The 26487-nt window shown below is 44.6% G+C and overlaps 6 protein-coding genes across 6 annotated transcripts; 4 read left to right on the top strand and 2 right to left on the bottom strand.

Annotated features, from left to right (window-relative positions):
• Positions 1-183: 183 nt before the first annotated feature.
• On the top strand, positions 184-1166 carry K450DRAFT_223151 (uncharacterized protein). The gene is made up of 4 exons (XM_051586010.1): positions 184-380; positions 460-638; positions 718-799; positions 871-1166. The coding sequence occupies exons 1-4, from the start codon at positions 327-329 to the stop codon at positions 901-903; spliced, it is 348 nt and encodes a 115-aa protein (XP_051448343.1). The 5' UTR covers positions 184-326; the 3' UTR covers positions 904-1166.
• A 396-nt stretch (positions 1167-1562) lies between these two features.
• K450DRAFT_102243 (uncharacterized protein) lies at positions 1563-10837 on the top strand. Its single transcript, XM_051583925.1, has 2 exons — positions 1563-2136; positions 2210-10837. The coding sequence occupies exons 1-2, from the start codon at positions 1714-1716 to the stop codon at positions 10673-10675; spliced, it is 8889 nt and encodes a 2962-aa protein (XP_051448342.1). The 5' UTR covers positions 1563-1713; the 3' UTR covers positions 10676-10837.
• Positions 10838-11383: 546 nt separating this feature from the next.
• On the top strand, positions 11384-13854 carry K450DRAFT_223144 (uncharacterized protein). Its single transcript, XM_051586009.1, has 5 exons — positions 11384-11660; positions 11764-11814; positions 11889-12128; positions 12240-13039; positions 13112-13854. Exons 1-5 carry the CDS (start codon positions 11425-11427, stop codon positions 13624-13626), a joined length of 1842 nt encoding a protein of 613 aa, XP_051448341.1. The 5' UTR covers positions 11384-11424; the 3' UTR covers positions 13627-13854.
• Positions 13652-16200, top strand: K450DRAFT_223138 (uncharacterized protein). Its single transcript, XM_051586008.1, has 8 exons — positions 13652-14199; positions 14272-14349; positions 14411-14650; positions 14716-14933; positions 14993-15542; positions 15634-15739; positions 15799-15967; positions 16035-16200. The coding sequence occupies exons 1-8, from the start codon at positions 14083-14085 to the stop codon at positions 16147-16149; spliced, it is 1593 nt and encodes a 530-aa protein (XP_051448340.1). The 5' UTR covers positions 13652-14082; the 3' UTR covers positions 16150-16200.
• Position 16201: 1 nt separating this feature from the next.
• On the bottom strand, positions 16202-20746 carry K450DRAFT_223132 (uncharacterized protein). Its single transcript, XM_051586007.1, has 7 exons — positions 20478-20746; positions 19708-20407; positions 19495-19611; positions 17876-19415; positions 17042-17808; positions 16604-16974; positions 16202-16504 (listed from the first exon to the last, which is right to left on the bottom strand). Exons 1-7 carry the CDS (start codon positions 20612-20614, stop codon positions 16450-16452), a joined length of 3687 nt encoding a protein of 1228 aa, XP_051448339.1. The 5' UTR covers positions 20615-20746; the 3' UTR covers positions 16202-16449.
• K450DRAFT_223120 (uncharacterized protein) lies at positions 20747-26439 on the bottom strand. The gene is made up of 9 exons (XM_051586006.1): positions 25708-26439; positions 22573-25638; positions 22300-22470; positions 22087-22196; positions 21825-21956; positions 21628-21718; positions 21393-21551; positions 21149-21298; positions 20747-21028 (listed from the first exon to the last, which is right to left on the bottom strand). The coding sequence occupies exons 1-9, from the start codon at positions 26240-26242 to the stop codon at positions 20880-20882; spliced, it is 4563 nt and encodes a 1520-aa protein (XP_051448338.1). The 5' UTR covers positions 26243-26439; the 3' UTR covers positions 20747-20879.
• Positions 26440-26487: the final 48 nt, after the last annotated feature.

Here is a 26487-nt window from a genome sequence, read left to right as displayed (position 1 = left end):
CTAACTATGGTGCTTTCTTTGTAATAGCACATCATGTCAGATTGACGTGGACGGCTGACGGTTGCACACTTGTCCATTCACAGCCAAAAAATAGCCCCTCAACTTAAAAGTCAGTCACAACGGGGCCCAAAAATTACCAGCGTAGCCGGGCACCGTGCAATTCAATCTCTGCCAGAACCAGTTCACAAAATGTGGTTGACCGATACGCAGAGTATGTCTCTCATCTTGGCAAAAAAAGGCACCACCACCGCGCCGTATTAACGTCTTTTTGACTTTCTCTTCATTTAGAAATTGGTGCTGGTCTCACGGCATTCGGCACCTTCTTCATGCTCCTTGGCATCATGATGTTGTTCGATGCTGGCCTTATTGCTATCGGAAACGTAAGAAATAATGACAAATATGAATGAATAGGCAGTTCCGGCATGAATGGTTGCTAATCAATCCATATTTTGTGAACAGATCTTATTCTTATCGGGAATCACAGCCATTATCGGACCACGTTCCACGCTGTTGTTTTTCATGCGACGTGAGAAAATCCGTGGTACTATATGTTTCCTTGGAGGAATATTGCTTGTCTTTTTCAAATGGCCCTTTGTTGGAATTGCTGTGGAGATTTTTGGTTTCCTCAATCTCTTTGGGTACGTGTATCGATAGTTGAAATCAATCATGTGAATGTCCAGCTCCTGATAATCGTTCATTTGGAATCCCCTCCCTCAGCGACTTCTTCCCTGTTATATTTGGCTTTTTGAAGAGAATGCCCATCATTGGCACCATACTGTCTCATCCCGCTATATCGAGGGTAAGTACGGCTTTGTAAGTGAGGCAGACGATGCAGCCATGGGAGGAGGTTCTAACATGTTGGAACTGCAGGTTTTGCCTAGAGAGTCTCGCACTCGTGTGTAAAGGATACGCTGTGAACAGGTTCTCATACCGAAACATTTGTAAAATCTCCATCCACCCTGCTTCGATTATGTTTACTTTCTATGTTGGGTTACAAAAAGTTACGACGTCCATTTTCATGCAGAAACTTCAAGAAAGGAAAGTGTGAAGTGGGCGGCGACGCGCCGACGTTTAGATATAATAAAAAAACAAAAGAACGAATGAATCAACAGCACTTTACGATTTAATATACGTTAGCACCCTGCGTAAGTGTGCGTTTATAGTGATTGGGGAAAGGTTAAACAAGCTCAGACAAGCAAAAAGCGGATAATGGAAAAAATGAAATTAATGCATCGCTGACGTTCAAAATTAGTGAGTGGTCGAAGTTGTTCCCAATTTGTACCTGAATATCGTTCGCTTCGTAATCTCACTGCCATATTCGTACAAATGGATCCTTTAGCTAAGAAAAACCATTGTCATGAAGAGTATTGCCCTGAAGTGAATCGTCTCGATCAAAAGCAGACAGTATAGTGTTGGGTAGGATCACAATGCTGTAGGACAAGGGCGGCAAGGATAGCGGTTATCATGTCGATCTGTCTCCAGAGAACTATTTGTCAACAAAGCTAAAGAAGGCGATAGTCTAAAGCACCTCGTGAACTGAACAGCACGCGTTCTCTAAAAGCAAGTGAAGGGCCACCTTAGAAAAAAAAAAAAAAAGTTAGGCGTTGCACAGATTCAATTTGCCTTTTCAACCTCCCTTTCACCCCTTTTATAACAATAAGAAACCTTCAGCAAAAGGTCTCCCTTAAGCAATTCGACTCTGCTTTATGACGAATGCTGAAAACGGCGGGTACTATCGCTGTCACTCGTCCACCAATGTGGTTTCCATTACCACATGGCGCCAATGACCTACTTGTCATTGAAGACCATCTACTGTTGAAGTGGGTGAATCAGCAAGTTGGACCATCATACGCCTCAGATTCAACTGAATTACGGACAGTACTCTCTCAGGAATCCGTTTTGCCACAATTACTGTCACAAGTCATCCCACCAGAACACCATCATTCAACCTTCACGGCATACGAGCAAGCTAGAGCATGGCTCAAGGACGATATGCCAACCCTAGATGATACCATAGATGATGCCAGCTCTGAGGAGGTTTCCAAATTTGTGCTTGCGCTTTATTTGAAGCACTTGTCTGTTAGCGTCGAACGCGCTCTTGCACAATCTAATGTTTGGCTTTCGATGGACCAATCGGTAAAGTGTTTGTTTTGACTCATCCAACCCACCCACCAGGACAGTATGCATTAAACAGTCCTGCAAACCTTAGGTACTCAGTGATATCTCGTTTCTGAAATTGCGACAATTGCTCAGCTCATGGTACCAAGTTATCGCGCTGGAGTACCTTCCAGTATTTCCATGGGTAGCGGATGATGATCATTTTTTAACTTCATGGAAAACCGGAGCTGCGGTGTTGTTGATACTGCACTATTCTAATCCAGATTGTGTAGATCTGCATCGTGTGAAAGACGCTTACGTCGCAGAAGGTTTGGCCGAAACCACCAACCATGTCAATTTTGCATTGGATACCGCCTTTAGCGAATTTGGCGTAGAGAAGCTTCTCTCTGCACAAGATATAATAGGAACAAAATCATCAGATGAACTTCCGTGCATTATATACCTTTGCAACTTTTGCATTGCAACCATACCACATGCCGATGATTTCCGAGAGACAAGACAAAAGCGAATATATGACGAACGTCGTCAATCTCGACCGCCATTCTCAGGTGATACGGATGATTTGCGCCGACTCACCGACATGACAATTGAATTGGATCTGGATGGAAACAAAGCCACTTCCGCTTGCGAACAAAAGATGACCATGGATGAACTGGAGGATACCGTGTTCAATATAAAACATATGGTATCCATGTTGAGGGTCAAGCTCGATGATTGTGTACCACGGCGATCCATTGCATTTCGACGAGATGATGTTTCTTTGAATCTATCGAAGGATCGATCTGCAACTCCTTCCACCTTTTCTGAAGCAAGTTTGGCCAGTGCTTCGGTGGAAGACGATGATGTTGCCTCGCTACATTCTGCTCGCACCGTACACCCTTTGCAAGCTGTTGACGATGACAACCTTAGTTACGAAATGACGTTGGAGAACACCATTGAAGCCGCTCAACGATATAGGAGTCACGATATGCAGCATTTTTATTCGGCCGCTCAAGAATTGCAACGCGAGTTCCCTGAATACGAGAAGCGGATTCAAGTTATGTCGGAGAGTATCAAGGAACTGGAGCAATCGTTAGCTCACGATATGATTGAAGCTAAGAACGCATTCCAATTATTCGAAAGAGGTTATCGATTCTCCAAGCAAGCTAGGTCTGTGCGATCTGAACTCGATTTTATCCAAGCCAAAATGGTCAAAACCACTACTACCAACACTGGCATCACCGAGTTAGAGGATCGAGGAAAACATGCTTTCGAAGCTATTACCAACTTGCAAACTGGTTACGGTGACCTCTTGGCTTCAGAGTTTCCAGATCAATCTTATCGAAATAATTTGGACGCCATTGTACAGAAATATGAACTCGTGCAGGCATGGGTTGAGGAAGTCCGAATTTGGTTCGCAGAAGCTGAACGCATTAGGGTATGGATCGAGTCTCGTATTGCTATACTGGAAGAGAAGAAGATCACCGACCCATTACAAGAAGATGTACAACTGACGCAAACTGAAGTGGAGACTTTGAACTGCGAGCACGAAGCACTAGAGCAGGATATAGAGCTCTTCAATAAGGAAGACATGACTCGACTTAGGGCACATGTGAAAGCATTGACTGGATCTGACCGTGGCGATAAAGATCTTAGTCCAGCTGATACCACTACGATTGAAATTACACTTACTACCCTTATGACATTGGATCGATTGATGCACTTACTACGACAGAAGACTTACACCTTACAAATTCTTACGTTGCGCGTTCTATGGGAAGATGAATTTGCGATAGCCACCACGTGGGTCAACGATGGGGATGAAGAGATCACTTGTTTCTTGCGAGGTGAAGCACGATGGAGACGACATGTTGACTTCTTGGAAGATGGATCATCGGAGCACACGTTACGAAAGTCTCAAATGGATTTGCGAACCGCTGTTATCAATCAACTGTTAGCTCTTGAACATGGCATTGCAGACTTCGACCAAGGCCAGTTTACCGCGACTCTCAACATTTTTCAAGATTTGGAAGACGCACATGGCGCTGACTTACCTCCACACCTCGAAGCTCGGCAAACAGGACTCGAATCTGCCTTTGAAGTGCTGACTGGACGAGTATCTTTTTCAAGAAAAGTAGTCGAACAGCGACTCACCATGATGGAATATGTGCAGCAACTTACCTTTGTTAAGAACGAAGGTACAAAATTGTTACAAGATGTCGATCATTTGTGTGCGCATGCTGCGCCAAATATGGATGTTACAGAAATCAACCAGAGGTTTGAAGTGTTCCAGAGTAATTTGGCTCACCTCGCTGGCCCTGTTACCACCCGTATTACTTATCCACACCACAATACTGCCATTGATGAAGTTGACAATGCCGATTCCAATCTTACCATTCAAGAATTTTTGGAGTCCAGTAATTCAGATCTCGACAGCATGGCTGTATCGATCCTCGCTAAGCTCAACCAACTTCGAAAGCTGATTGAGGAAAACAATGAAGCCAATGACATTTTACTCAATCTCGATGCATTAAAAAAGAATGTATGTGGGCTCATGGAGGACGCGGAGAGGAGTGCTGTCGACATCAGTGCTATGAGTGTTAAGCACACGGAAGCAGATGTGATTCGATTGAAAATTACATACAAGGAAGCTCTGGTACATTCCAAATCCATCAAGGATACTGACTACGAAGCCTTACAATTGCGTCTTCATACCTTGTCGAATGTGGCTGACAAAGATGTATGCTCCATTGACTTTCCACAATTATTCAACAAGCTATCTCATTTGGAATCCAAGCTGGATGACTACACAGCATTCCTCACTCGGCAATCTCTTCTCCTTGGTGCCTTTGAACATCGCCTGAAATGGGAATTCTTCTATGGTCAAACATGCGATCAAATAATTGATACAAATGCTAGATTATATGATGAAACAAAGATAATGCGCTGGCGACCTGTGGAAATGCTTGCATTGATGGCGGAACTAACCAAAAGCCCCAACAGCGCTTCAACAACTGGACTACAGGACTCTCATGAAGACCTGGAGATGACTTTGGGTGATCTAAAGGAAAACTCATTGACCATGACAACTGGATTGTTCTCTACGTTCCTGGCCTCGTACTCGCAAGTCCACAAGGAGATAAACTCTCAAGAAAACCGAGCATTTGTAGATCACATTCAACATCTACACGACAAAATGCATCTCATGTTTGACGAGCTAAAGACTATCTACGAATTCAACGGTGACTTGCTCAACCAACGTGGGATAATATGTGATCTGCTGGACGATGTTGCAAGACTTGAAAACGATGGTAAAACTTGGCTTGAGCAAATGCAGCAAATGACAGCCAGCTCATCACAGCAGAAGATCAAGGTTGACTTCACAGTTCAGATAGACCAATTTGTTAAAGGCATCAGTGCACTCTTTCCCTCACGTATTACCGAAATTCCCTTGCTTCGGCAACCCAGTGTACAGCATCTACCTTGCCTTTCAAATGAAGACGATGATGCTCTTGACCAGGCCGTTCGACTTTTGTTAGTTCGACGTGAAAAAGATCTCCTGATGATGGCTGAAGACCTAAAGAATTCGCAAGAGAGATATAGAATGACACTAGACTTTAAGGCCAAGGTGTTGGAATATGAACAATGCGCTGCTGATTTGTGCACGTGGATGCTGCAACAAAGCCAAGATTTGGTAAATCAAAAGCTGCAGCTAAAATCCGTCGCTGCTCCATTGGATCAAGCCAAGCTGGATTCTGTCATTCAGGCTCAAAGCCAACGAAGCCGCGAGATTAATGATATTGCTCGGCAGAAGCTAGATGATCTAGGTTCGAATATCACGGTACTGGACGACGCCCTAGTGAAAAAAGGGGCTTCAGACGTTGATATTTCACCGGCAACCAGTGCTTATGATCTAGCAGTAGCAGATATGGCCATCTTGATTCACGTTATGGAAGGCCATGGGCGAGACATTGATGCTCGCAAGCAACATTTACTTTTGCACCAACTGTTGTTAGACAGCCAACAACAGGCTGCGGCATACTCGGCGCAAATCAATCAACTATCTGACGAGCTGGACCACCTGATAGACAATGAATTGACCAGCGATATCCAACAGTCTGAAGTCATGGATATAATGTCGCGATGCAGTAATGTTGATGATGAATTGATGGAGTTTGACGCTCGTATTGGAACGGAAATTCGAGTAGCTCAAGCCGATTTGGAACGGCTTTGTTCACAGTTACTGGAACCTGAAGGTCCCCCTATGGATCTCACCCGACGAATTTCGGAATTCGATGATGGCTATATCAAACTTCGTGAAAGCACTGGTCTTCTTCGTGCCCGAATCGATCGCCTGAACGAATGTCTGAATTGTCTCAATGCAGTAGCCGATAATGTACGTTGGTACCAAACGCAGGAGGACGAGATTCGAAGGTTTGTCGATACCAAGGCCCGATGGAATGTAGATATTGATCCAGCTGAGGTTGATATCCAAAAGCTCGGTGAAGAAATTGACAATCTTAAAATCAACCTTGAAATCTGCGAGAGTCAAAACATCGAACCCTGTGTAGCAACGTTGCGAGAAATCAAAGGATCATTCAGTGATTTGAACTCGGTCAACATGATCAAACGATTAGATTCTGCACAGGATGCATTAGAAATTGGCCTTCAGAGAGTGCATGACCATACCTCATTTGCACACACCATCATAGCGCAAAATAGATCAGCGTCCTGGTACCTTGTTAAGATTGCCGGTATGCAACAACAAGCAGAAGCAATCAAAAAGGACCTACTCTGCCATTCCACAGACAGTGCTAGCCGCCTGGACGAAATGAGTGTCTTAGAGGCTCAAATGCTGGCCACTCAGCAAGAATCCAACATGCGCATCAGCTATCCCGTTCGATCATTCAATGGGTATACAGAACAAGATGCTCAATCAGATAATGCTGTCAACAGTGTCTTGCAAGACACGGTTAAGGCTAAGAACGTTCAATTGCAGCAGACACTAGCCACCATCAAATCCATTGTACAAGCGAACGAAATAATGTCCCAGCGGATGGAAGCAGTTCAACACTACAACGATCAAGCTAATACCTTCTTGAACTGGCTACAGTCTAAATGCAATGCCTTGTACCAAATTTACCGAGAACCCTGCGATGTTTCCAAGTTGACCTTGGAGGACAAGATGATCTGTCTTGCACAGATACAGGCTCTTGATTCAGCATTTAAAGCCCACCAGCCGACTTACCATGATCTCAAAACGACAGTTGTGGAAACCATTGTATATCTATCATCACACGATCCTGGTGAAACTTCATCCGTGAATAGCATAGAGCTCATCAAGTCGGTTAAAGATAGCCAATCTCACATTGATGGAAAGTTCGACGAATTCTCGACTGCTTGTGGCAAGGCCATCGTGGTGTTAGAAGCTGATATAGAAGTACATCAACTTGAAAAATCACTGTCGTCATTAGTGAATACATGCGACAATCTGAGGACGGAAATGAACAATGCCAACGGAGATGATGTCAATGACCAAACTATCTCGGAATGGGCTGAAAAAATGGAGACGTTTGGTTTGCAGCCAATCGCCATGTTACGAGAGCAATATGCACATATAAAGGCACAGCGTGAGGGACTATCATTGCCACCTGCGGACCAGAATCAAGTGCTCCTTGATCGAGCTGAACAACTGGCAGAGCAGATGAAGCACAATCTTCAACAACATGCCCAACATCTGAAAACAAGAGACATTCTTGATTTGTACCTGAACGATGGATCTGACATCCTAAAGGATCTACATGAAAAAACTTCAACACTATTCAAGTTTAACGCCACCTCTGGATATCTGACCAAAAATTCCAAAGTGGATGCTGAGCAACAGCAAACCATTCTGACCATGATCAAGCATATGGAGGCCGAAGTAGGCATGCTGGAGGACAAGTACCAACGTTACTGTGAACAAGTTCCATCAGAACTTGCGTCTCATGATCAGGTGGCGATTCAAAAATCAGACATTGAAAGCGCTATCCAAAATCTTCAAACCGATTTGTTAAAAACAACTAATATCTCAACACGCTATGCAGCAGCACTCTCTCATCAGGAGGTCTTCCTCAAAATCAAGTCTGAAATGCTTCCTCAAATTGATACACTGCTTCAAACCTTGTCCGCCGATGATACATCCAGTGCAGAGGAACTCACACAAACGATGGATGCTATGAAAGTCATGCTCCAACGTCTGGAAAACGAGCAACGCCATGATAGTGAAGATCAATTTGAGGATGTGAACCATGAATGTATGCAGACGCAGTATGCTGAAGTACAGTCTGCATTTGAACAAGCTTCCTCTAGTTTACTAGAGATCAGGGCAAAACGAGAACAGGCATCACCCTTGAAGGCTTTTTCAGCGGCATGTTCAACCTTACAAGATTTGTGCAAAGAGCAAGCCAACCTTGTGCTCATCACAATGGAATCCACCTCTAAATCTCAATTTTACGCCAAAGACTCTACGTTTATAGAACGGTTACTGCGACAAAGCATCAATGGCCACAACAGTGCTGAGACAGAGTACAAGAGGCTAGGGTCACAACTTGATTACCAGAAGGTGGAATTGGAGCGCATTGAAGGGGGTTCTGAACAAGCGATAGCATTGGATGAAGCTTGTCGAGCCTTGGATCGACTAAGGACGATGTTAGATCGTGAACAGCTTCAACTGGACTTTTTAAGAAAAGCATTTGCCTTCACCAAAGCATGCAACGAAATCAACGCATGGATGGAAGGCTGTAAACGGGCTCTGCATAATGTGAATACAGCCACTCTTGATGACCAACGCTCCCAATTGGATGACATGCATGCTAAAGTCAATTCATTCGAAGCAACGATTAAGGCATTTAACACCATGGTGCCAACTCTCATCAAAGACAAGAATGACCAAGTGATTGATTTCAACGCCATTTGTGTCAAGGACGACGATGTTTTAGCTGCTATTGACATGCGGTCAGGTCGAGTCCTCACTGAATGGGATGCGCTTAAAAAGCAATTTGTGTCTATACAATGCCATGCCGAAAGCAACCTACAAGCCATGACCATTGCCCGAAAAAGCAAAGAAATCTTTGACCTGGTTGATAAAATCAAACATCACCTCTCATCCCTCTCGGTTGTTCAATCACGAACCCCCGTTCCTGTCAATATGCAGGAGCTCCCGTTGTCTCAACTGATATCGGAGCGCGATGTGATTGTGGTAGAAGCTCAGATGACGAATTTGGAGAAGGAAGTAGAATATCATTTGAACAAAAAGATCAATGACTTGGATATGATTTTGGCGTCCTTTCCTCATTTACAAGATGATGGTGGTGAGTTTGTCCAACAACGAGCGGAGATTGCCAAGGTGGTGACAGAACTTGCCAACCACATGGAAGAAAAACATCAAGAGATTGGAGCAGCATTAAAACTTGCCGGATTTGTCAATGTGGTGGATGAATTGGAGGTTTTGTTAACAGCCGTGCAAGATGCCCTTACTCCCTGTACAAACCAGCCAAAGACGGGTCGTATGCCCAGTAAAGCCGATATTCAAGCATTGTTGATTGAATTGGACACACGTTTCAAATACTATGGACCACGCATTCGAGAAAAATTAGATGAAACGAAACACTTGGCGTCTGTGTTTGTCGATGATACAAGGATCGTACAAAAATACCATCAAGTAGAAAAGCAATGGAACCAACTCCATGTTCAAGTGGCTCAAGTCAAAGCTGAGTTGAATGGTAAAATCAGTGATATGCGTCAAGCGACGCCTACTCCAAGTACCCATTTGGATCGGCAACCACGACCTCATTCAGTGGCCGGCGTACGTACACGCAAGATCTCTGAACAAAAAGTAGGACGGGCTATGACGCCCACGCCTAGATCAAGTCATTCCAGTCTAACTTCACGTAAAATGGAACCCGTGTCGGCCACCCAAGTACCTCGTATGCGACGATCCACTCTCACGCCGGTACCGTCCAGAAGCAAAAGTGGAAAGGGCACATCTGTTCCTCCACGCTATATACCTGATCCGCGAAGTGACCTGGATGTTCAACTTGGTAAAGTGGTGAATGAGTCACCTTATAAAATTCGCATCAAGATGGTACCTGGCGAAGTGGGCAAATACTGGTTTGGCGAAGTTGAACCTCGGCTTGTTTATTGTCGAATCCTACGTAGCAACATGGTGATGGTTCGAGTTGGCGGTGGATGGACGGAACTTTCTCAATTTTTACGAGACCATGCTCTTCTGGAAGGACGGTTGATTCCTAATCGGCGTGAAGAAAAAAAGCAACCGGATGTACGTGATGCATACCTTCGTACCACGCGACCGAAAGAAAACGCCAGTATGTCTGAGGAAGTCCCGGGCCATGAATCATCCGATCCAGTGAAAATGTCCCGCTCAACGCCCAGTCGCGGAATAACGGGGGTTAAGGAGGGGAATCGATTTCTGATGACGGTCGATGGTGAAGGAAACCAACTGGAAATTTCCATGAAGAAAGCAACGGACCACGAACCAAGACTCGTCTCTACGCCACGCCGATCTCATCAGCAGTAGAATGAATGTTTGGAGGTACACGCGCAATTTCGGAGATATGTCCATGGCAAATGCTCTCTCGCGGGGACCGAAAATAAGTCACCATGAGAAGGTCCATGTGTCGATCTATGCGACCTTTGTTACACACACCCAACCCACAATTTCTTCTCAAAACTCTAACCTTGTACTTGGCCCTTTTAAAGAGGTGTAAATTTGTATAAAAAAAATTCTCCCCCTCCCAAAAAAATTCAAGTTCTTTTCGTCAATTCGCTTATTGTTTTTTCAGCATCCATCCCATACTTAATCTACTGTATAATAAATGCATTTTCCTAGTGGCCATGAACCATGACCGCGGGGGGAGGCTCGTCCGTGCGCGAGATTGGGGATCTTGGAACCCTCTTCCAGCTGAGGCTTTTCCGTGCAACCGTATTGGGTTGTTATTGCCGCAATAGGTCGAGTGTGTCACGTACGTTGGGTTCTTGTTTTAGTTTACTTTTTTATCAAGGCCCTCCATTCGCTGGGTGGCTGAACTCGCTGGTTCTTTTCGGTGGTTTGCCACAATGTTGCTTGCAGCGAACAGCAAAGCATTCGACACCATGGGGAACGCTGGCAAGCAGGTCTGTCATAGGCCGTGGCCAGCTAGGTTGACTAGTGAGAGAAAGGTCTCCGTGTGTCCCCCCAATCAAATCAAATATACCACGCGCTTTCCCAATCAGCACTTGACTTAGGGAGGGTTTTTACGAGATGTTATTATTGCTGGGCCTATTGCTATGGCTGCTGTGTCGTTGCTGGCTGGCTCTCTGTTTGCAGGTTTTTTTATTATTTTTTTCCTCTCTTTATTTTTATATTTTCGCTTTCTCTTTTTTTCCCCCTCTTACTTTTTCACTCTCTCTTTCTCTCATCTCCATCGAATGAATGGGTTACATAGAGAATGGCAGACGCCACCCGTCATGCCTGACCAACCACCGTATCCATTGATGGATTCAGGCTACAGTTTGCCCTCCCAGTATGTCAAATTTTCTGGCGCTTTTGCCGTCCTGACTGATTTATTTTCCACTAACAACCTGGATTTGTTTGTTCCTGACCATCTGACTTAACCTAAAAATCAGTCGTGATTTATCGCCTTCCGAGCGCCCAGATCTGGCATCATCATCATCGAGGTACGTAGTTCTCTTGAAGCCCGCCCACTGGTACAATGCACACACAATTTATTGAACTCCCCCATTTGGCCCAGCTCTCGTGTTCTATCTCAACCAGGAACGCCACAGCCGTCAGGAAAAGATCCCTATAGTCCTCCACCAAGACAAGCTCCATATCCCACTTGGATTTCCAACCCCAAGAAGAAGCGAGCCCTGTCATCTCAATCGCAACATACTGAACCTTCGCCCGTCGAAACGGAGCTTCCTCATAATGGCCCCATGTTCACCACCAAGGACAGGTACGGTAACCTGTTCGCACTTGATCAATCTACCGTGTAAGTTTACATGCTTGTTTTGAACCGATGAACAAAACGGGTTTATATATAGATCCCCGAGGTAAATAACATGTCATCCCTGAACTAAACTGTTCCCTTCCCCCCTTAAAGGTTTGATCCTCGCGTGGACGCCAAAATCGACCGAGGGTTTTTTCTAGCCGATGAGGATTGGACATGCTACAGAAGAAATTACTTTCAACTCAGTGCTACGTTTTCCATCGATGGCTTAGGTAGCTATAATGAGCATGAAATTCCCTGTTTGGTCGACTTCAACGGAAGATTGCATCGGGTCCAACAATTCATGCTCGGCATCAGCTCTCACATGTATAATAGTCGTGACAAGGTCATCGATTTGATACAGCATACGGCCAAACGCGATCGTGGTCCACGCAACACGCCACCGCTGGTTCCTATTACCGCTGGAGGCGATTTACGGCTAAGTTCAATCGGTACAACTCAAACCATCGCCACGTTTGAAAGAGTTCAATTCAAGACCGCCACCGCGAACAACGGACGAAGAAGAGCCGCCCAGCAATACCATATTCTCTGTGTAGAAGTCTATGCTCAGACCGAAGCGGGTCAGCAAATTAAAATATGTGTGGCCGAATCCGAAAGGCTTGTCGTGCGAGGTAGAAGCCCTGGTCATTACAATGATCACAACGTTAGGTATTCGACTCAATACAGTCGTAAGCAAGCCAGTGAGGCCGCACAAACCGACTATTCTTCGTCTTATCCCAAACCACCCATCCTGTCGCCTTCCGCTATGACACCCACTACGGATTATGGCCCTACGTCTTATTCTTCCTATGGTTATCATGCGTACAACGGTATAGGTGGCTCCCCCTACCAACAGCAAAATGGCCCATCTTATCATCCTGTGGTCGTGACGGAAGGTTCTCAACAACCGATGGGTATACCAAGCATTTCTGATCCGTCCTCCTCGGAATCGTCTTCTCCTGACCTCCACAATGCGGAATTTGCAGATAACCGAGCTGGACCTTACCATCATCCTTACGATACACAAGTGGTTCGCCCTCTCCCATCCAATGCACCCACGGGTGGCAACGCGCCCCCGCCTTACTATGGTGGTAGAGAAGGAGGGGATGACTCGCATCCAGATTGGCAACGAAATCGCGCTGCATCAGGTTCAAGTATCTCAACTGACCACTCTGCATACACTTATCCTGCCTATTCTTCCCCTCACCACTACTTACCTCGTAATGGACAGTTCGACCTGCGGGCAGGTCATCCCCACCAGCAACCACCACAAATGCAAGATTATCCATCCAGAGAACCTCCACCCATGCGATGGCATTCTTCGCACCATCATGACTATGTTCATGAATCTGATCATTATCAAGCCCAGTCGATGGCTCCACCGTACTCTTATGATGATCGTAAAGGAAAATCAGAACTTGCTTCTTCATCCGCTGATAGACATAAGGACGTCAATAATTATGACGACAAAAACGCTTCGGAACGTCAACAGCTACCATGATGGTTTCCGTGTGTTGTTTTTCTATATACTTCTTTCTCTGGCTTAAATTTGCTTAACCATACCTTCTTACATCTACTTTATAAGCGCAACTATGTCTCTCCTTGCATTCCTTTACCTTCCTTACTCCCCTTTTTTTTCATTTCACGATGACTTGTGAAACGGTTCTTTACATACCTCTACTCTTTTTTTTTTTTTTTTTTTTTGCGAATAACAATTCGTACTTACAGCTACTCTACGGCCAGCTGGGCATCAAAAACTGGTTCATATACATATTTTTTTAATCTTGCAACGCTGCTGCTGGTTTTTTCCTTTCATGTGTGAGGACCGATCGCGGAATACATTCATTTATTTTATTTTTCTGGGGAGGTTTTTGGTTTCCAGCCACCTTTGATTCCATAACCGAGCTGATTAGCATAACATCGTTGAAACGACGTCGCGTGGGAGCCAAGTTTGTACATGGACTGGCAGCGCTTTTCTGGGTTGATTAGTCTCTGCTGCGATGATCTCGGGTCAGATCCTCCGCAATACCCACCTTTGAACGAATGCGCCGAGCTCTTTCGACAACTTTTGAATGTGAGTGCAAGGATAGACTACGTTGAAGCGCAGGGTGCAACAGACTTACAACCATGGCTCGCTTTTCAATAGGCGCTAAGAGAATGCGCGTCCGTGGACGAATGCGCAAACCAATACCCGCAGGCAGGCACGCTGTTAACACGCGCGTCGGTATGTTCATGCCATATGGCTTGGAACCCCTCCTGACCGGTTACTCACTCTACTGCTATAGCTCAGTCCTGTCCTAAGTACAGATGAAACGAATAGTAAACTCATCCTTCAATGCTTGATGGAGTATACGAAAATATGGCAGGCGCGTCATGCCCCTCTAGGTCAACAGGATGCCTCTAAACGATGGTGCCTGACCCGTATGCGACGATTGATGTACGGCCCATCCCCTGCAGACTTGGATATTGACGGTCTGATCCACAAAGTTTATTCAGAAATCGTCACGTCCAGTCTCATTGTACGGGTATGCCACAGCCCCGTATGACCATCTTCTTTAGTCTGATATTGACCGCTCTCATCCCATTATAGCCCCGCCAACTCTACGATATATCTAATCTTAGCATACCGTTATTACCGGTGCCAAATTCCACAAAGTTGTTCCGAGAACTCATATCCACAGCCTTTGATGTAGCTCAACGCGACAAAGTCTCCAATGTGGAAGAGTATACGCTTTCGAGCCAATTCATCCAAGCTTTCTTGGAAGAGCGACCAGATCTATACAAGACATTCGCCCACATGTTTTCATTGTACGTAAGGCTCTTTCTTCGGTAATACGTATATACCACTCAATAACTTTGTCTTATAGCCAATGGTATCGCTGCGCTCAATTCGTGGAATACGAGCTAGTTGAGCTACTGATCACGGTGACTCATTTACCATGGACTCCTCGGGTCGACTTTGATGTAAAACAGCTACTTCATGATGGGACCAACCCGGATTTTATTACAACCATGTATGATCGGCCTGACGTTTATAGGCATGCTTTTCGTTTTATGGCCAGCATTGCTGTATGCAGCAAGGATTGGCGTGTGATGCAAATACTCCAAGGCTTCCACAGCCTCCTGTTCACTACAGTTGCCCCCGAGACGATGGATAAAGACGAGATGCAAATGGTATTCCCACCCTGTTCCAAACCATCTCAAATTGCCCTATACTTTCCCTCGGAGCTTCAGATTTTATTTGAACCACCATCCGTCACATTTGACGAATTGAATCAAAGGATAGAGCAATGTTTGTTCGCGTGTCGCGAAGCTTATCCAGATGTGAGAAACCAAATCTGGCTTATACTCATGATGTCTACTTCTCTGCTGCGAGCTACTACAGCTCAAATTATAAATGGGGAGGACGGTCAAGAGGTGAGTTTGTGCCCGCAGGTGTCTTCGGTGTTCACGTTTTGGTTTCCCGCGTGAGTGAGCCTTGGCTAAGCAAAGGATTTCTCATTGACAGAGCCTCTCAGCCATTCGCCTACTAAGCTGGTTATGCTGTCCTTCGGATGATGAAAGACTGGATCAAACAGAAAGTGGCATTTTGTCTTGGATAAAGGTGGTGAAAGGTGAGTTCTGTCATGGCAATTTATCATGGTCAACCTAGGCTAAACCCCCCGGCATGTAGATGGCAAGGCGGCGGACCTGAGGCAAATGGCAGAGTGCTTCGCAAATGCTAAAGAAAATGTATTTAATGGTAACCTTAATTGTTGGTATCACTGCCTCTTTTGGATCCTCTTACCTCACAAACTGGAAGATATCTACAACTGCATTTTGTGCATCGTTACTGGCGATCTGTATGTACAATATGTTAAGCAAACATTTAGGCACAAAATGCTTGCTTACTAACTAAACCCCACCCAGCCCACTCATCCAGCTCGCCATCTGGCATCTTGGCTCAGACCACTGTCCTCTCCCTGAATCCATCGCCTCGGTACTCATCGAACGCCTAATGCAGAGTAACCTTCCTTCGCTGTAAAATATTGAACTGAATAGAATAAACATGTCTATGGATGATGTTGGATTTCTCTTTTTTATAGTGTGTTCGTCTCTTTCGTAACGAAGAAAAAAAGATCAGCAGCCAAGGAAAAAAAAAAAAAAAAGGGCATGTAAGAATGACACGGACAGAGCTAACAGAAAAAAAAAACAAACTACAATAAATGGCGATCCAGGTCAATGGAAATGCGTGTGGTATAGTATAGTGTACAACGAAGTATATTTTTGTGGGGGCACAGAAGTAAGCAAGCCGAATGGTCGGCGTGGGGGGATATCAAAGAGTTTACAAGAATCCAGATTCCTGCAAGAGTCGAGCGATTTTTTCGTCTTCGCGCTCTCTGTAAAGTGGGTGATGCGAAGAAAAAAACCATGAGTATACGATGCATTTTGAATTCAAAATGGGAGGGAGCCTTCCCGCGGCTTCGTTCGGCACTTACTTTGGTTCAAGAGCAACACTCAGGCTGTAGAGAATCTCTTCGTCTCGACTATTTTCCAGGTGTGTTTTGATGAACAATTGAAGTTCACGAACAGGCTGCAACGAGTATGAAACAGACTGGTACTGCTGAATCTCTCGAATGACCTCGGCTGTTTTCATGCGTTTGGCAAAGTTGATAAGGTCTTGGGTTTTCTTCAGATAATTACTGTTGCCGTCCTCGATGAACGTCAGATCTTGAAGATAGATACCCAAAAATGGGATACAGGGTGGGTTGATGGAATGAATGATTTCACGGTACTCGATGAAATTCTTTTCGTGGCCCATCAATTTTCGAATTTGCACCAACGTCTGGTTGGTGCGAGCACCCACAATCTAAGCAAGACAGAGGTTAGTCAAAATGTTTCATGCCATACTATGCACAGCTGGCACCATTACTTACTTCCCACGTTCGCTTCAGTCTTCCAATAGCACTATTGTCAAATGCAGACAGAATAGCCATGCATGTATTAAAGTTACCTAGCATTCGGCAACGTTCTGCAACCTGGACCCAGTGCTTGAGAATGGCTGCTCGTTTCTTGGCTTCGTGCTGACTCAAGATGGAATCGGAAACCCATGCAGTTACTTGATTACAAAACAGAATCGATGCCTTGATGTTGCTTGCGGTTTTTCCAGTTTCATCGTCACGGGACCATGCCTTGTCCAAGCACTCGATGGGTCGGATGGCACTGTATAGTTTAAAGTCGATAACTGTAAGCTGTCGTGCCAACTCAACCGAATCAACATCCAGTAATCGAATGCGTTTCAAGTTACGAGGTAGAATGGGCATGGGCGCAATGGAATTATTATTGGAGATCATTTTCTTCATTTCCGATTGTTTATCTTTTTCAAGTCGCATGTTGATGAGGCGTTCAAGTTGCTCTGCAGAAAACGTCAAGGTGTCACGAATGACAGTAATGGTAAATTGTCGAAGACTTTCAAGAACACCGTAGTCTTCTTGATAATAGTAATTCTCGATCCAGGTCTTGAGAACGTTGAATACACGTAATCGAACCAGTTTTAGCTTTTTCTCCACCCAGATTTCCAACTCCTCCATAGTCAGTTCTTCTGGAGGGGCCAAGGTATATCGTTTCTGAAGATGCGATATCAGCTCTTCCGTAGTACAGAATGAACGATAGGTCAAGAGAAAAGTAGCAATGAAGTTCATGTCTAGAGGAAAAGTCCAATCAGAAAACCATGAAGTGGCAAGGTCCCTTAGACAGTTTTGTAAACTCACCGAGATAGTCATGTAATGTTAATCGCTCGATAAGAGCTTCCAATGTACCGCCACGTACACTGCCTTCCATACTGAACATAATGTCGTGTGGACGATATCCATAGCCAAGGTACCAGACATTGCCGCCAACGGTTTGCTTGGGGCTGTAATTGGCAGCGGCAGCCGCTGCAGCATCTTCACCAAAGAATTTTCGAAGTTTGTCAGTGGGAGATCGAGACGATGCGAGACTGGATAGCTCGGCGGTTTGATCACGCTGTAAATTTTCGGAATGCCTAGGTCCAGTATCACCATGCTTCCTTAATTCCTTGTCGAATTCTTCCATCAATGAATCGTCCGATAATTCGTCATCGTTCGTACTCTCGATCGCATTCGGTTCATCAGTGAAGACGCCATCATTTGGCACCATTTGCTCCGATGCTTTGACATCGCCATTGTCATGGTTTGGCCCATGCATGGCCGTCTCATCAAACTCCTCTCTATATTGCTCCAGGATATTCATAATTCTTGTAATTCGAACTTCGATATCCTTACCAACATGGCTGACTTCTGACACTTGTCCACAAGTAGAATCATCGGTTGCGAGCTGAATGGCAGAAAATAGTAAACCACTGTTATTATACAACTTTTGCTTGTTGACTTTGATGACATTCTGATCGAGTGGTTCGAGGTACTGTAATTCCGTGGTTTCCAATAAAGCGAGCCAATGACCTAAATGCTTAATGGTTTCCTTGAACTCAGCTACCAGGATGGGTAAATTGGCTTGAGATGTGGAATACAGATCACCATCTTTTGAGTCAATCGGGGTTTGAGACTGTTGCTGGAGCATTTTTTTAACGCAAGATTGGAGGCTGTCCAAGTTGGCTTGCAGTTTGGTATCGTGGGTTTGTAGTCGGGTCATCACCTCGGTTGAAAGTGGACGTCTATTACGCGTTGGGACAGGAACGACGATGGGACCGGACGAAGCGGTATCGCTTCGTCTGTGAGTTCGTGACTCGTGGTCAGAATCGACTATTCTAGGATCAATGTGTCTAATTGTGATATGCATGTCTTGGCATTGGGTCACAAAGTTTTGTACGGTGCCAAGTAAGTCCATAGATTCTTCTTTAATTTTGGCCACCAATTCTTCAAATTGTGGAGGAAAGGCTTCAGAGGCAGCCTTGGCGGTCAATACAAGCTTGGAGACAGTTGTCATGATACTGCGATGCTGTGCTTTTAAATTTCGGCTGTTCTTCAGATGAATCGATTCTTTATCGAGGGTATGGGAGCCGAACAACATCAGACGAATGGCATTCACCACTGTCGTGACGCATTTCTTATAGTCGGTGGAGTTGCGTAAATCAAATGTCATGTTAAGGTTGTGAATAGCCAAGGCGATATGGGAGAACATGCGAGACCAGGTAAGAGGCTCATTGAGATCTATTAGAGTTGTTCTTCGTGCCACTGCCTGGCGTGATTGTGATCTCGGTAATGGTATAGGAGCATTAGAAAGGGCACTCAAAGAGGCACTTCTCGTAGACGGACCGGATGTTGTATCGGTGACCTTGACGACATGCAGTTTAGTAAGATTTTGGACTCTGCATGCCAAAGTAAAAAAAAAAAAAAAAAATGAGAAATCTTACCGAATTTTGAGTCCCTTGTAATAGACTTTGCATGTCCCATGCTATATCATTCGTAACTTGATGTCTAAAGTAAGTTCTTCCTTGCGGTGTGATTTCGCTTACCCAATGTTCAGGAAGCTGTGAAAATGATGTTAAATGAAAAAAAAAGCCACTGTATCGTTAGTATTGCACATACATGCATAATCACGAATTTGGAAAAAACAAACTGCATACCATCACGCCATCTAGCGAGTTGGGCATCCCAGTTGACCCAGCTTCAAATACACTCGATTCGTCCATACTTTCACTGTAGACGCTTCGCGCATTGTCTTCTCGGAATTGTGACTGAGAATCTCTACTTTGATGCGACTGGGAGTCCCGGCTTTGAGATAAAGAATCTCTACTCTGATGGGACTGCGAATCTAGGCCTTGAGATAACGAATCTCTACTCTGATGAGATTGAGAGTCTCTGCTTTGTGATTGAGATGGTTCAGATTGATCCAATAATTCATCATCTTCTGCTGATTCGCTAATGGAGCCATTGTCTTCGTCTATTTCCAGATTATGACGAACATCGCCTGTGACTTCGTTGTAAAAGACATGGCCATGGTCAGTTAATTGAAGACGCCACCCAGGTGGTAATTCGGAAGCGTTATCCAGTAACAACGTTTGTTGCTCATAACTGTTTGAACTATCTGATTTCGGATCATCTGATGCCATGCCTGTAAAACTCAAACGATGATGCTTGATATCCAGTGGAACTGCAGCGGTCGTAGAGATTCGCTGAGTTTGGAGTTCTCGAGAACTTCTTCGATCCGACATTAATCCTCCAAGCTCGAGACCATCTTGTTGATCTACTTCTTCGAGATCTTCGCTTAATTCGTCGATGATTTCAACATAATTGCTTGGAAACCATCCTCGTTTGCCATTACACCTAAATAATCCATGGTTATAATGGCTGAAACTAATTCAATCGGAGAAACCAGTGTCAGGGACACACGTACCATCCATCCCACCAGCCCGAATCGAGTTGGGCGAGTACATCAATACTATCGCCCTTATTAAAACTGAGTGCGGTGGGCTCTGTTCCATCGAATGTGTATAGCGCTTTGACCCTGCACAGAATGATGGGGGACGACATCAGCGTTTAAAACAGACGGTATTATCTGCAACGGGAAATTGCTCGGGTTGAATGACGAGATGGGTATTTGATGCAGATGAAAAGGGATGCGATGTGCAAAAAAAGGAAGAAGATTCCTTCAGCAATAAAATAATAATAATAAAAATGGCTCGTACCAGCCGGTGGGCGCGTGCAAATCCCTAGAATTACTCCTGCTTTTTTTTTTTTTTTTGGCGGCGGAACCATGCTAGACTCCGCCTGCAACCGTTTAACAAGCTACTTTATGCTACACAAGTGAATACGGTAGTGGAACCAATCCATTCCATTCTTCTACCATGTCATCTTCTATAAACCACCATGACCAAGTCTTTCTTTGCTGCATTTGCTTTCTAGAAACTCCTCCATTCGTCGCTTTGGGCAGCCGTAGCCATTTATCTGGATGAAAGAAGCGCAATGAGCTAGTTAGAATAAACTTCTTATTTGTGGTGATTTCTTGGTGCACAGATCCTCCAAGACACCAGGTATATTTTTTTTTTTTCATGCCGTGCAACTGACCTGGAATGCCTAGGAAGTAGTCCAAGATGGTTTCACAGAACCGCGTCTTGTATTTGTTTGGCGATAACACTGTGACTTCCTTGTGAGGTTGCAGAGCAGATTTGCTGGTGGACTCTAACTTCTTGAACCACGTAAATGTGCCAATGAAATCTGTAACTCAGAATATCAATGGGGGTGTTGTGATGTGGCAATAGCCCTTCCTCCCCCCAAATGTTTTAGATTACTTGTTTAATATTTTTCTTACCTACAATGCCCACAATCATCTCCTTTTTCTCATCATCGATGCCTACTAGTAGCGAGTAGTCCATGATGTTGCACTCGGATAAAAAGGTAGCGTCATTCTGTAGAGCTTGTTCGATGATGGCTTTCGATTGCGCGTGTACCATTAAAGTTGCTCGGAATCCTATTCTGGCGTTAGTAAAATTCCATCTATTGATGCTTTTCCTTAAACTGATTATTTGTCACACGTATCCGGTTACCTTCTACCCAGTCCCCATCCCACAAGGTGAGTTCCGCCGACTTCTTCATTTCATCAACGTGTCGACCCTGAATACCTTTTAGATCAAAGCGCTGCGATACCCAAAAAAAAAAAATCCCCAGTCAAAATTTATCTGCAGCGGCATACCCTTTTCCAGGCTTCCCGATTCCACTAACATTTTTAAAATTGGGGACTTACCCGGCTAATGTTTTGACCATAGAATAAATGTTCCATAACTAGTATATCCATCTTCAGGGTCGTCTTATCTTCAGCCAATTTTCGAATCTTGATGGTATAAAAGCCGAATATTTTTGCAAGTACAGAAGGCGCCTAAAGGTAATGGTTAGAAACCCACAGATATTTCACAAGGAATGTTGTACTCATCTCAGAACATTTTTCTGCTTAATCCGCGGCATCTAAATCCCGCACACAGAAGGGAATCCACGTTTACTATACTTACCCCAGCAGAGCGTTTAAGATAGGCAAAGTACTTTGGCGCAAATCGTAGCAAAGCGTCTCTCTCAGCTACGTTCCATGACGACACCATTTGTTTCAGCACCAGTCGATTGTCTGCAATAGAAAAAACGAGTCAGTAGAGTGGCCCAACCCAATTATCTGCAACAATTTTTTTTTAAAGTTCAAATATTTGACATGAGTAAAGGTAAACATTCACCTTTGGTCTTGAAAAATGTACTTTTGCTCTTGCCGCCTGAAGCGGACCAATTGTCGCATCGACTCAGGGACTGTATGATTAACTTTTCTATACCGCATCTCTGTCGTAATTCGTCAAATTCTCGAGCGAAGTAGACGGTACATGAAAATTGTGTACCATTATGGACATATTCTGCGAAACAAAAAAAGCATGGCAATTGTTAAGCATGGGTAGCCAAGAAAGACCAGACAAATAAAAGGTTTGGGCGGGAAATTATCGCTTTTCAATACATACTATGCTTGATATGTGGAGATAGTGGCTCCTGTGATTTACTCTCTCCTCCTGTTTCACTAGACTTGACCGAGCTAGGTTGTCCTGAAGGTGGCACACGAGAAGCAGTTTCATTGATCACAGATGTAACCTTCACCTCTGTAATGAGAGAATTGGATCGTTTTGGTATTTTTCCCGACGAGGTTCCAGACACATCAGCGGTGACATCCAATACTTTGCGAGAAATATCCTTCATTCCCATTGCAACGTCAGCCTCAATAGACTTGAGTACCCTGTCATCCATACCAGTAGGCAGAGATGTATTTTGTTGATTTGTGAATGTCAGTTTGTGGCTCAAAAGCTCCAAATCTCGATCGTTTTTGTTGGTTTCTGCTGGATTAAAGTTCGTTAAGCGAGATCCGAGCCGGTCGGTCACATTCATATCGCGAATCGTCTCCAATAATGTTGTTCTTAACGACGCTGGAGCATGTGCGGTGGCAAGAGAATTTCCAATCGACACCGTCTCTCTCCCTACTGTGGAGTAGAACCCATGCAGAAGCTCCCGATAAACTGGGGCATTCTTTTGCTTTGTACTTGTGGTGCTGGATTCTGAACTCGGCATGTCCCCTATAGCTTTTTCTTCCGGTGTCTTGGATTCCGGAGATTCTGTGAACAAAGCGGCCGCTGAAGAAGTGGAAGAAGATTGTAACGAACGTGTGACAATTGGTTTTTGTTCCAGCTCCTCTTGATAATCCTTTGAGCTCAGTGTATGGGCGATGATGGAACTGGGTTCGTCTTCGCGGACAGGCACCGATGAACCAGGAAATAGGTGAACAGTTTCGGACTTCATCCAGTCTGGCATAGGATCCCAAATGCATTCAATGTCAAGTTCCGGACAGTTCGTCTCTTGCCAGAGCAACAAGCTGTCCATGATGGATTTGACCTTTATGGAGAACCAGCGATTAAAGTCATTCATCTCATCGCCGACGAGTTTATCCAGTCCTCGAAGTAGGTTTTCCCTCTCTTGGTTGAACAAGAGTTGCAATTGGTCCAATTCCGAGCGAAGCCCTTGTGCCTTGCTTTGACCTAAAAAGAACGTAGCTGATTGTCGTTCCAATTTATCCTCTGCAACTAGATACTCTTGCAGTAATTTGATGTGACGGTCAACCGCTGAAAAAAAGGAATCCACTTCGCCTTCAGCTTGGAAGAGAGATTCCTCGCACGCGTTCAATTCAATGGCGACATCCTTTACAAATTGTTGTGGTTCCGCTCCGTCGCTGCTGCCATGCTCGATGTTGTCGGAGTCTTCTATTGCGCCTACTTCCTCGGGGAGCACAACTTGCAATCGCGGAACTCGCATTTCGAAGAGCTCAATATCTTCATAATCGAACTGGATAATAACACCCTTGTGTTGAAAGCAGCGCAGAACAGAGTGTCGGTCAGTAGAATGCTCGCACATCGCCTTGGGAGGCATAAATTCTTTGTCGTACAATAATAACTCCAAATACTTTCCAAATGAGTATTTGTACGTGGGTAATGACATGGGCAATGGTTTGAGCTGCTCCTTGCAAACCTTACAGGCTGTCCACATAATGACCCCCATATCGTCATGATCAGCACCAAAGTCATCTTTTTCTTCGACAACTTCATCCTTGTCATTTCGACGTGTTCGATCCATTCCAATAGTGACATTGATACGACTTGAGCCATGACAAAATGAGAAAATATGGTCTTGAATGGGTCCATGGCATTTGGGACATCCATTATGTTGTTCCACAGCATCCTGGTTCTCATTCTTCTTTGAACCGCCACCATTTGGTTTCGAAGGTTTCTCTGGAATTGATCCTGAAGATTTGAAATCGCTGGTGGACGCGCTTGTTCGGAAGGTAGATTGCGATGCTTTGTTAATCAATGGTGGTTGTTGTGCCTCGTTACACCAGTTCATGATTACTTCTCCGAGGGTTTTATCGCCAGTAGGATGGTAATGTGAAGAATATCGATAAAAGTCTATTGCATATATAGTGGGGCCTTCACACCTAACCATGGTTTCTTTGGAAGTAAAACTAGAGAAGCTGACCGCCAAACTTTGATGATTCATGATACTGTGAATGTCATTGGTCTTGAGGTTGAGGTAGTTCAATTCTAAGCCAGTTTCTACAGTCATTTTGGGATTTCTGAGTGTCGAATATGCCGTAATAGATTGAGGAACGGAGGTAGTGCTTGTAGCATTCGAAGTGGTGGACCAGGTGTCACCAGTTCGTGATGTTGATTTCCGCGACAGTCGTTGTCTTGCTGGAATCCCAACAATGCGCTGCAATTCCATAGCTCTAAAGCCTGATAAGGTTCGAATGACCGCTGCATTGTTGGGTCGTAAGCTGATCCAAGCATCAGCCCCAATAGCGTTGATGGCTTCCTCGTCTTCATGCAAACGTACTATGAGCCTTGGTGGAGGATAAACAATGCCTGGCGAGGAGGATAGCACTGCCTGGTTTATCGATTTTAGCACATTGGAAAAGTGGTGCATCTCTGATTCAGAGATCCCTAGTTCACTCAGGAAACTTTGAGAGGCCCTGAGCTGTCTACTGCTGAAGAAATCAGACAACTGAAGTTTATCGTTTGTGAGGCGACTAGACTCCATAAATGGTCGAGCATCCTCTACCGGTGCTATCCGAGCACTGTTTCGTTTATTTACTGAAGTTGTCGTATTACTCTCACTTGCCTTGCTCTTCTCTCCTGAGAACCTGTCGATGAGTTTGCGAACGCTGTTCCTTTTCGCTGATGGCTTTATCCAACCAAATAATCCGCCACCTGTTGCCGTTTGATTCTTTTCCTCTTTACTACTGGGTGTTTGCGGAATAGGCTTTGTAATTTTGTTAGCAGGTATCGAAGTCTTGGCTTTTTTATTGCTTGTCTGTCTGGTGATTTGGTGGTCCCGTAACACACAGCTCTCCAGCGTGAGGTTATAAACCACGAACATGACAATGCCTAAAACTACTGCTGCATTCTCCAGAACGGCCACATCCGCACCTTTTAGCAGGACAGTACCACCAATAAAGTTATATTTGTTATCCTCAGTATCAAGTTCACTGCCTAAATGTACAAGCGTCAACAAAACAAGGTTTTTCACATTTTTGCCGCAGGCACTGTCGATCCTCTTACCATATTGCTTCGGCAACTGTAATAGAGGGCGCCCGAGAAATTGGTCAGGGATAAAACTCGAGGTTGACGGTTGACCGGTTGTGTCTATATCGATACATATACAATAGATAGTCTGTCTTTTGACCTTATGATGGTCATCAGCTTTTCCGTTATCAGAACTTTCGTTTTGTCTAAATTTCTCTAGATGCGGTGTGTCCACAAGTCCGATCACATGAGGATACTGACTGGTAATGGATCCCAGAATATTCGATAAAATACGCTCCCAAGGATGTTTCGGCAAATGCAGTTGTTCCAGCGAACGTAGCATGACAGTGCTCGCATGGTCTATGCAGCGGGAATCCAAAGGTAAGAGAAGTGCTGCGGTGGAAGTCCGAAAAATATGCCCGCGCTGTTGGTTCGTGTCGACCACAGATACATAGTTTGAAGCTGGTAAAGGTGGTAAAGGTTTTGAAAAAGTTCGAGGTCTTTCTCGTACTGTTGGAAATGACGGATTAATCATCTGAGGCAATTTCCTCGCTGCCATGGAGTCGGGCATGCTAGTTGTACCTAGCGTTTGTGATCAATAAACAAGGGAAAAAAAAGAGGACAGAAAAATTGGTGGGACTTTATATCTGAAATGGAAACATTTTATTACAGGTAACGTCATGGGCCTAAGCCCAGCTTTAGGAGGTGTTGCCGATATCAATAGGCACATTGTTTTTCCCAAACGCGAAGCAACGTGGTACCTGATTGACATTTCATTCAGAACAGTGACTGGTCCTTGCGGCCACTCAAAAAATG

Source organism: Umbelopsis ramanniana (genome assembly GCF_025399195.1).
Source record: "Umbelopsis ramanniana AG unplaced genomic scaffold K450scaffold_5, whole genome shotgun sequence".
NCBI classification, from domain to species: Eukaryota; Fungi; Mucoromycota; class Umbelopsidomycetes; order Umbelopsidales; family Umbelopsidaceae; genus Umbelopsis; species Umbelopsis ramanniana.
Note: the sequence above shows the minus strand (reverse complement) of the source record. Positions and strands in the feature narration are given on the sequence as shown.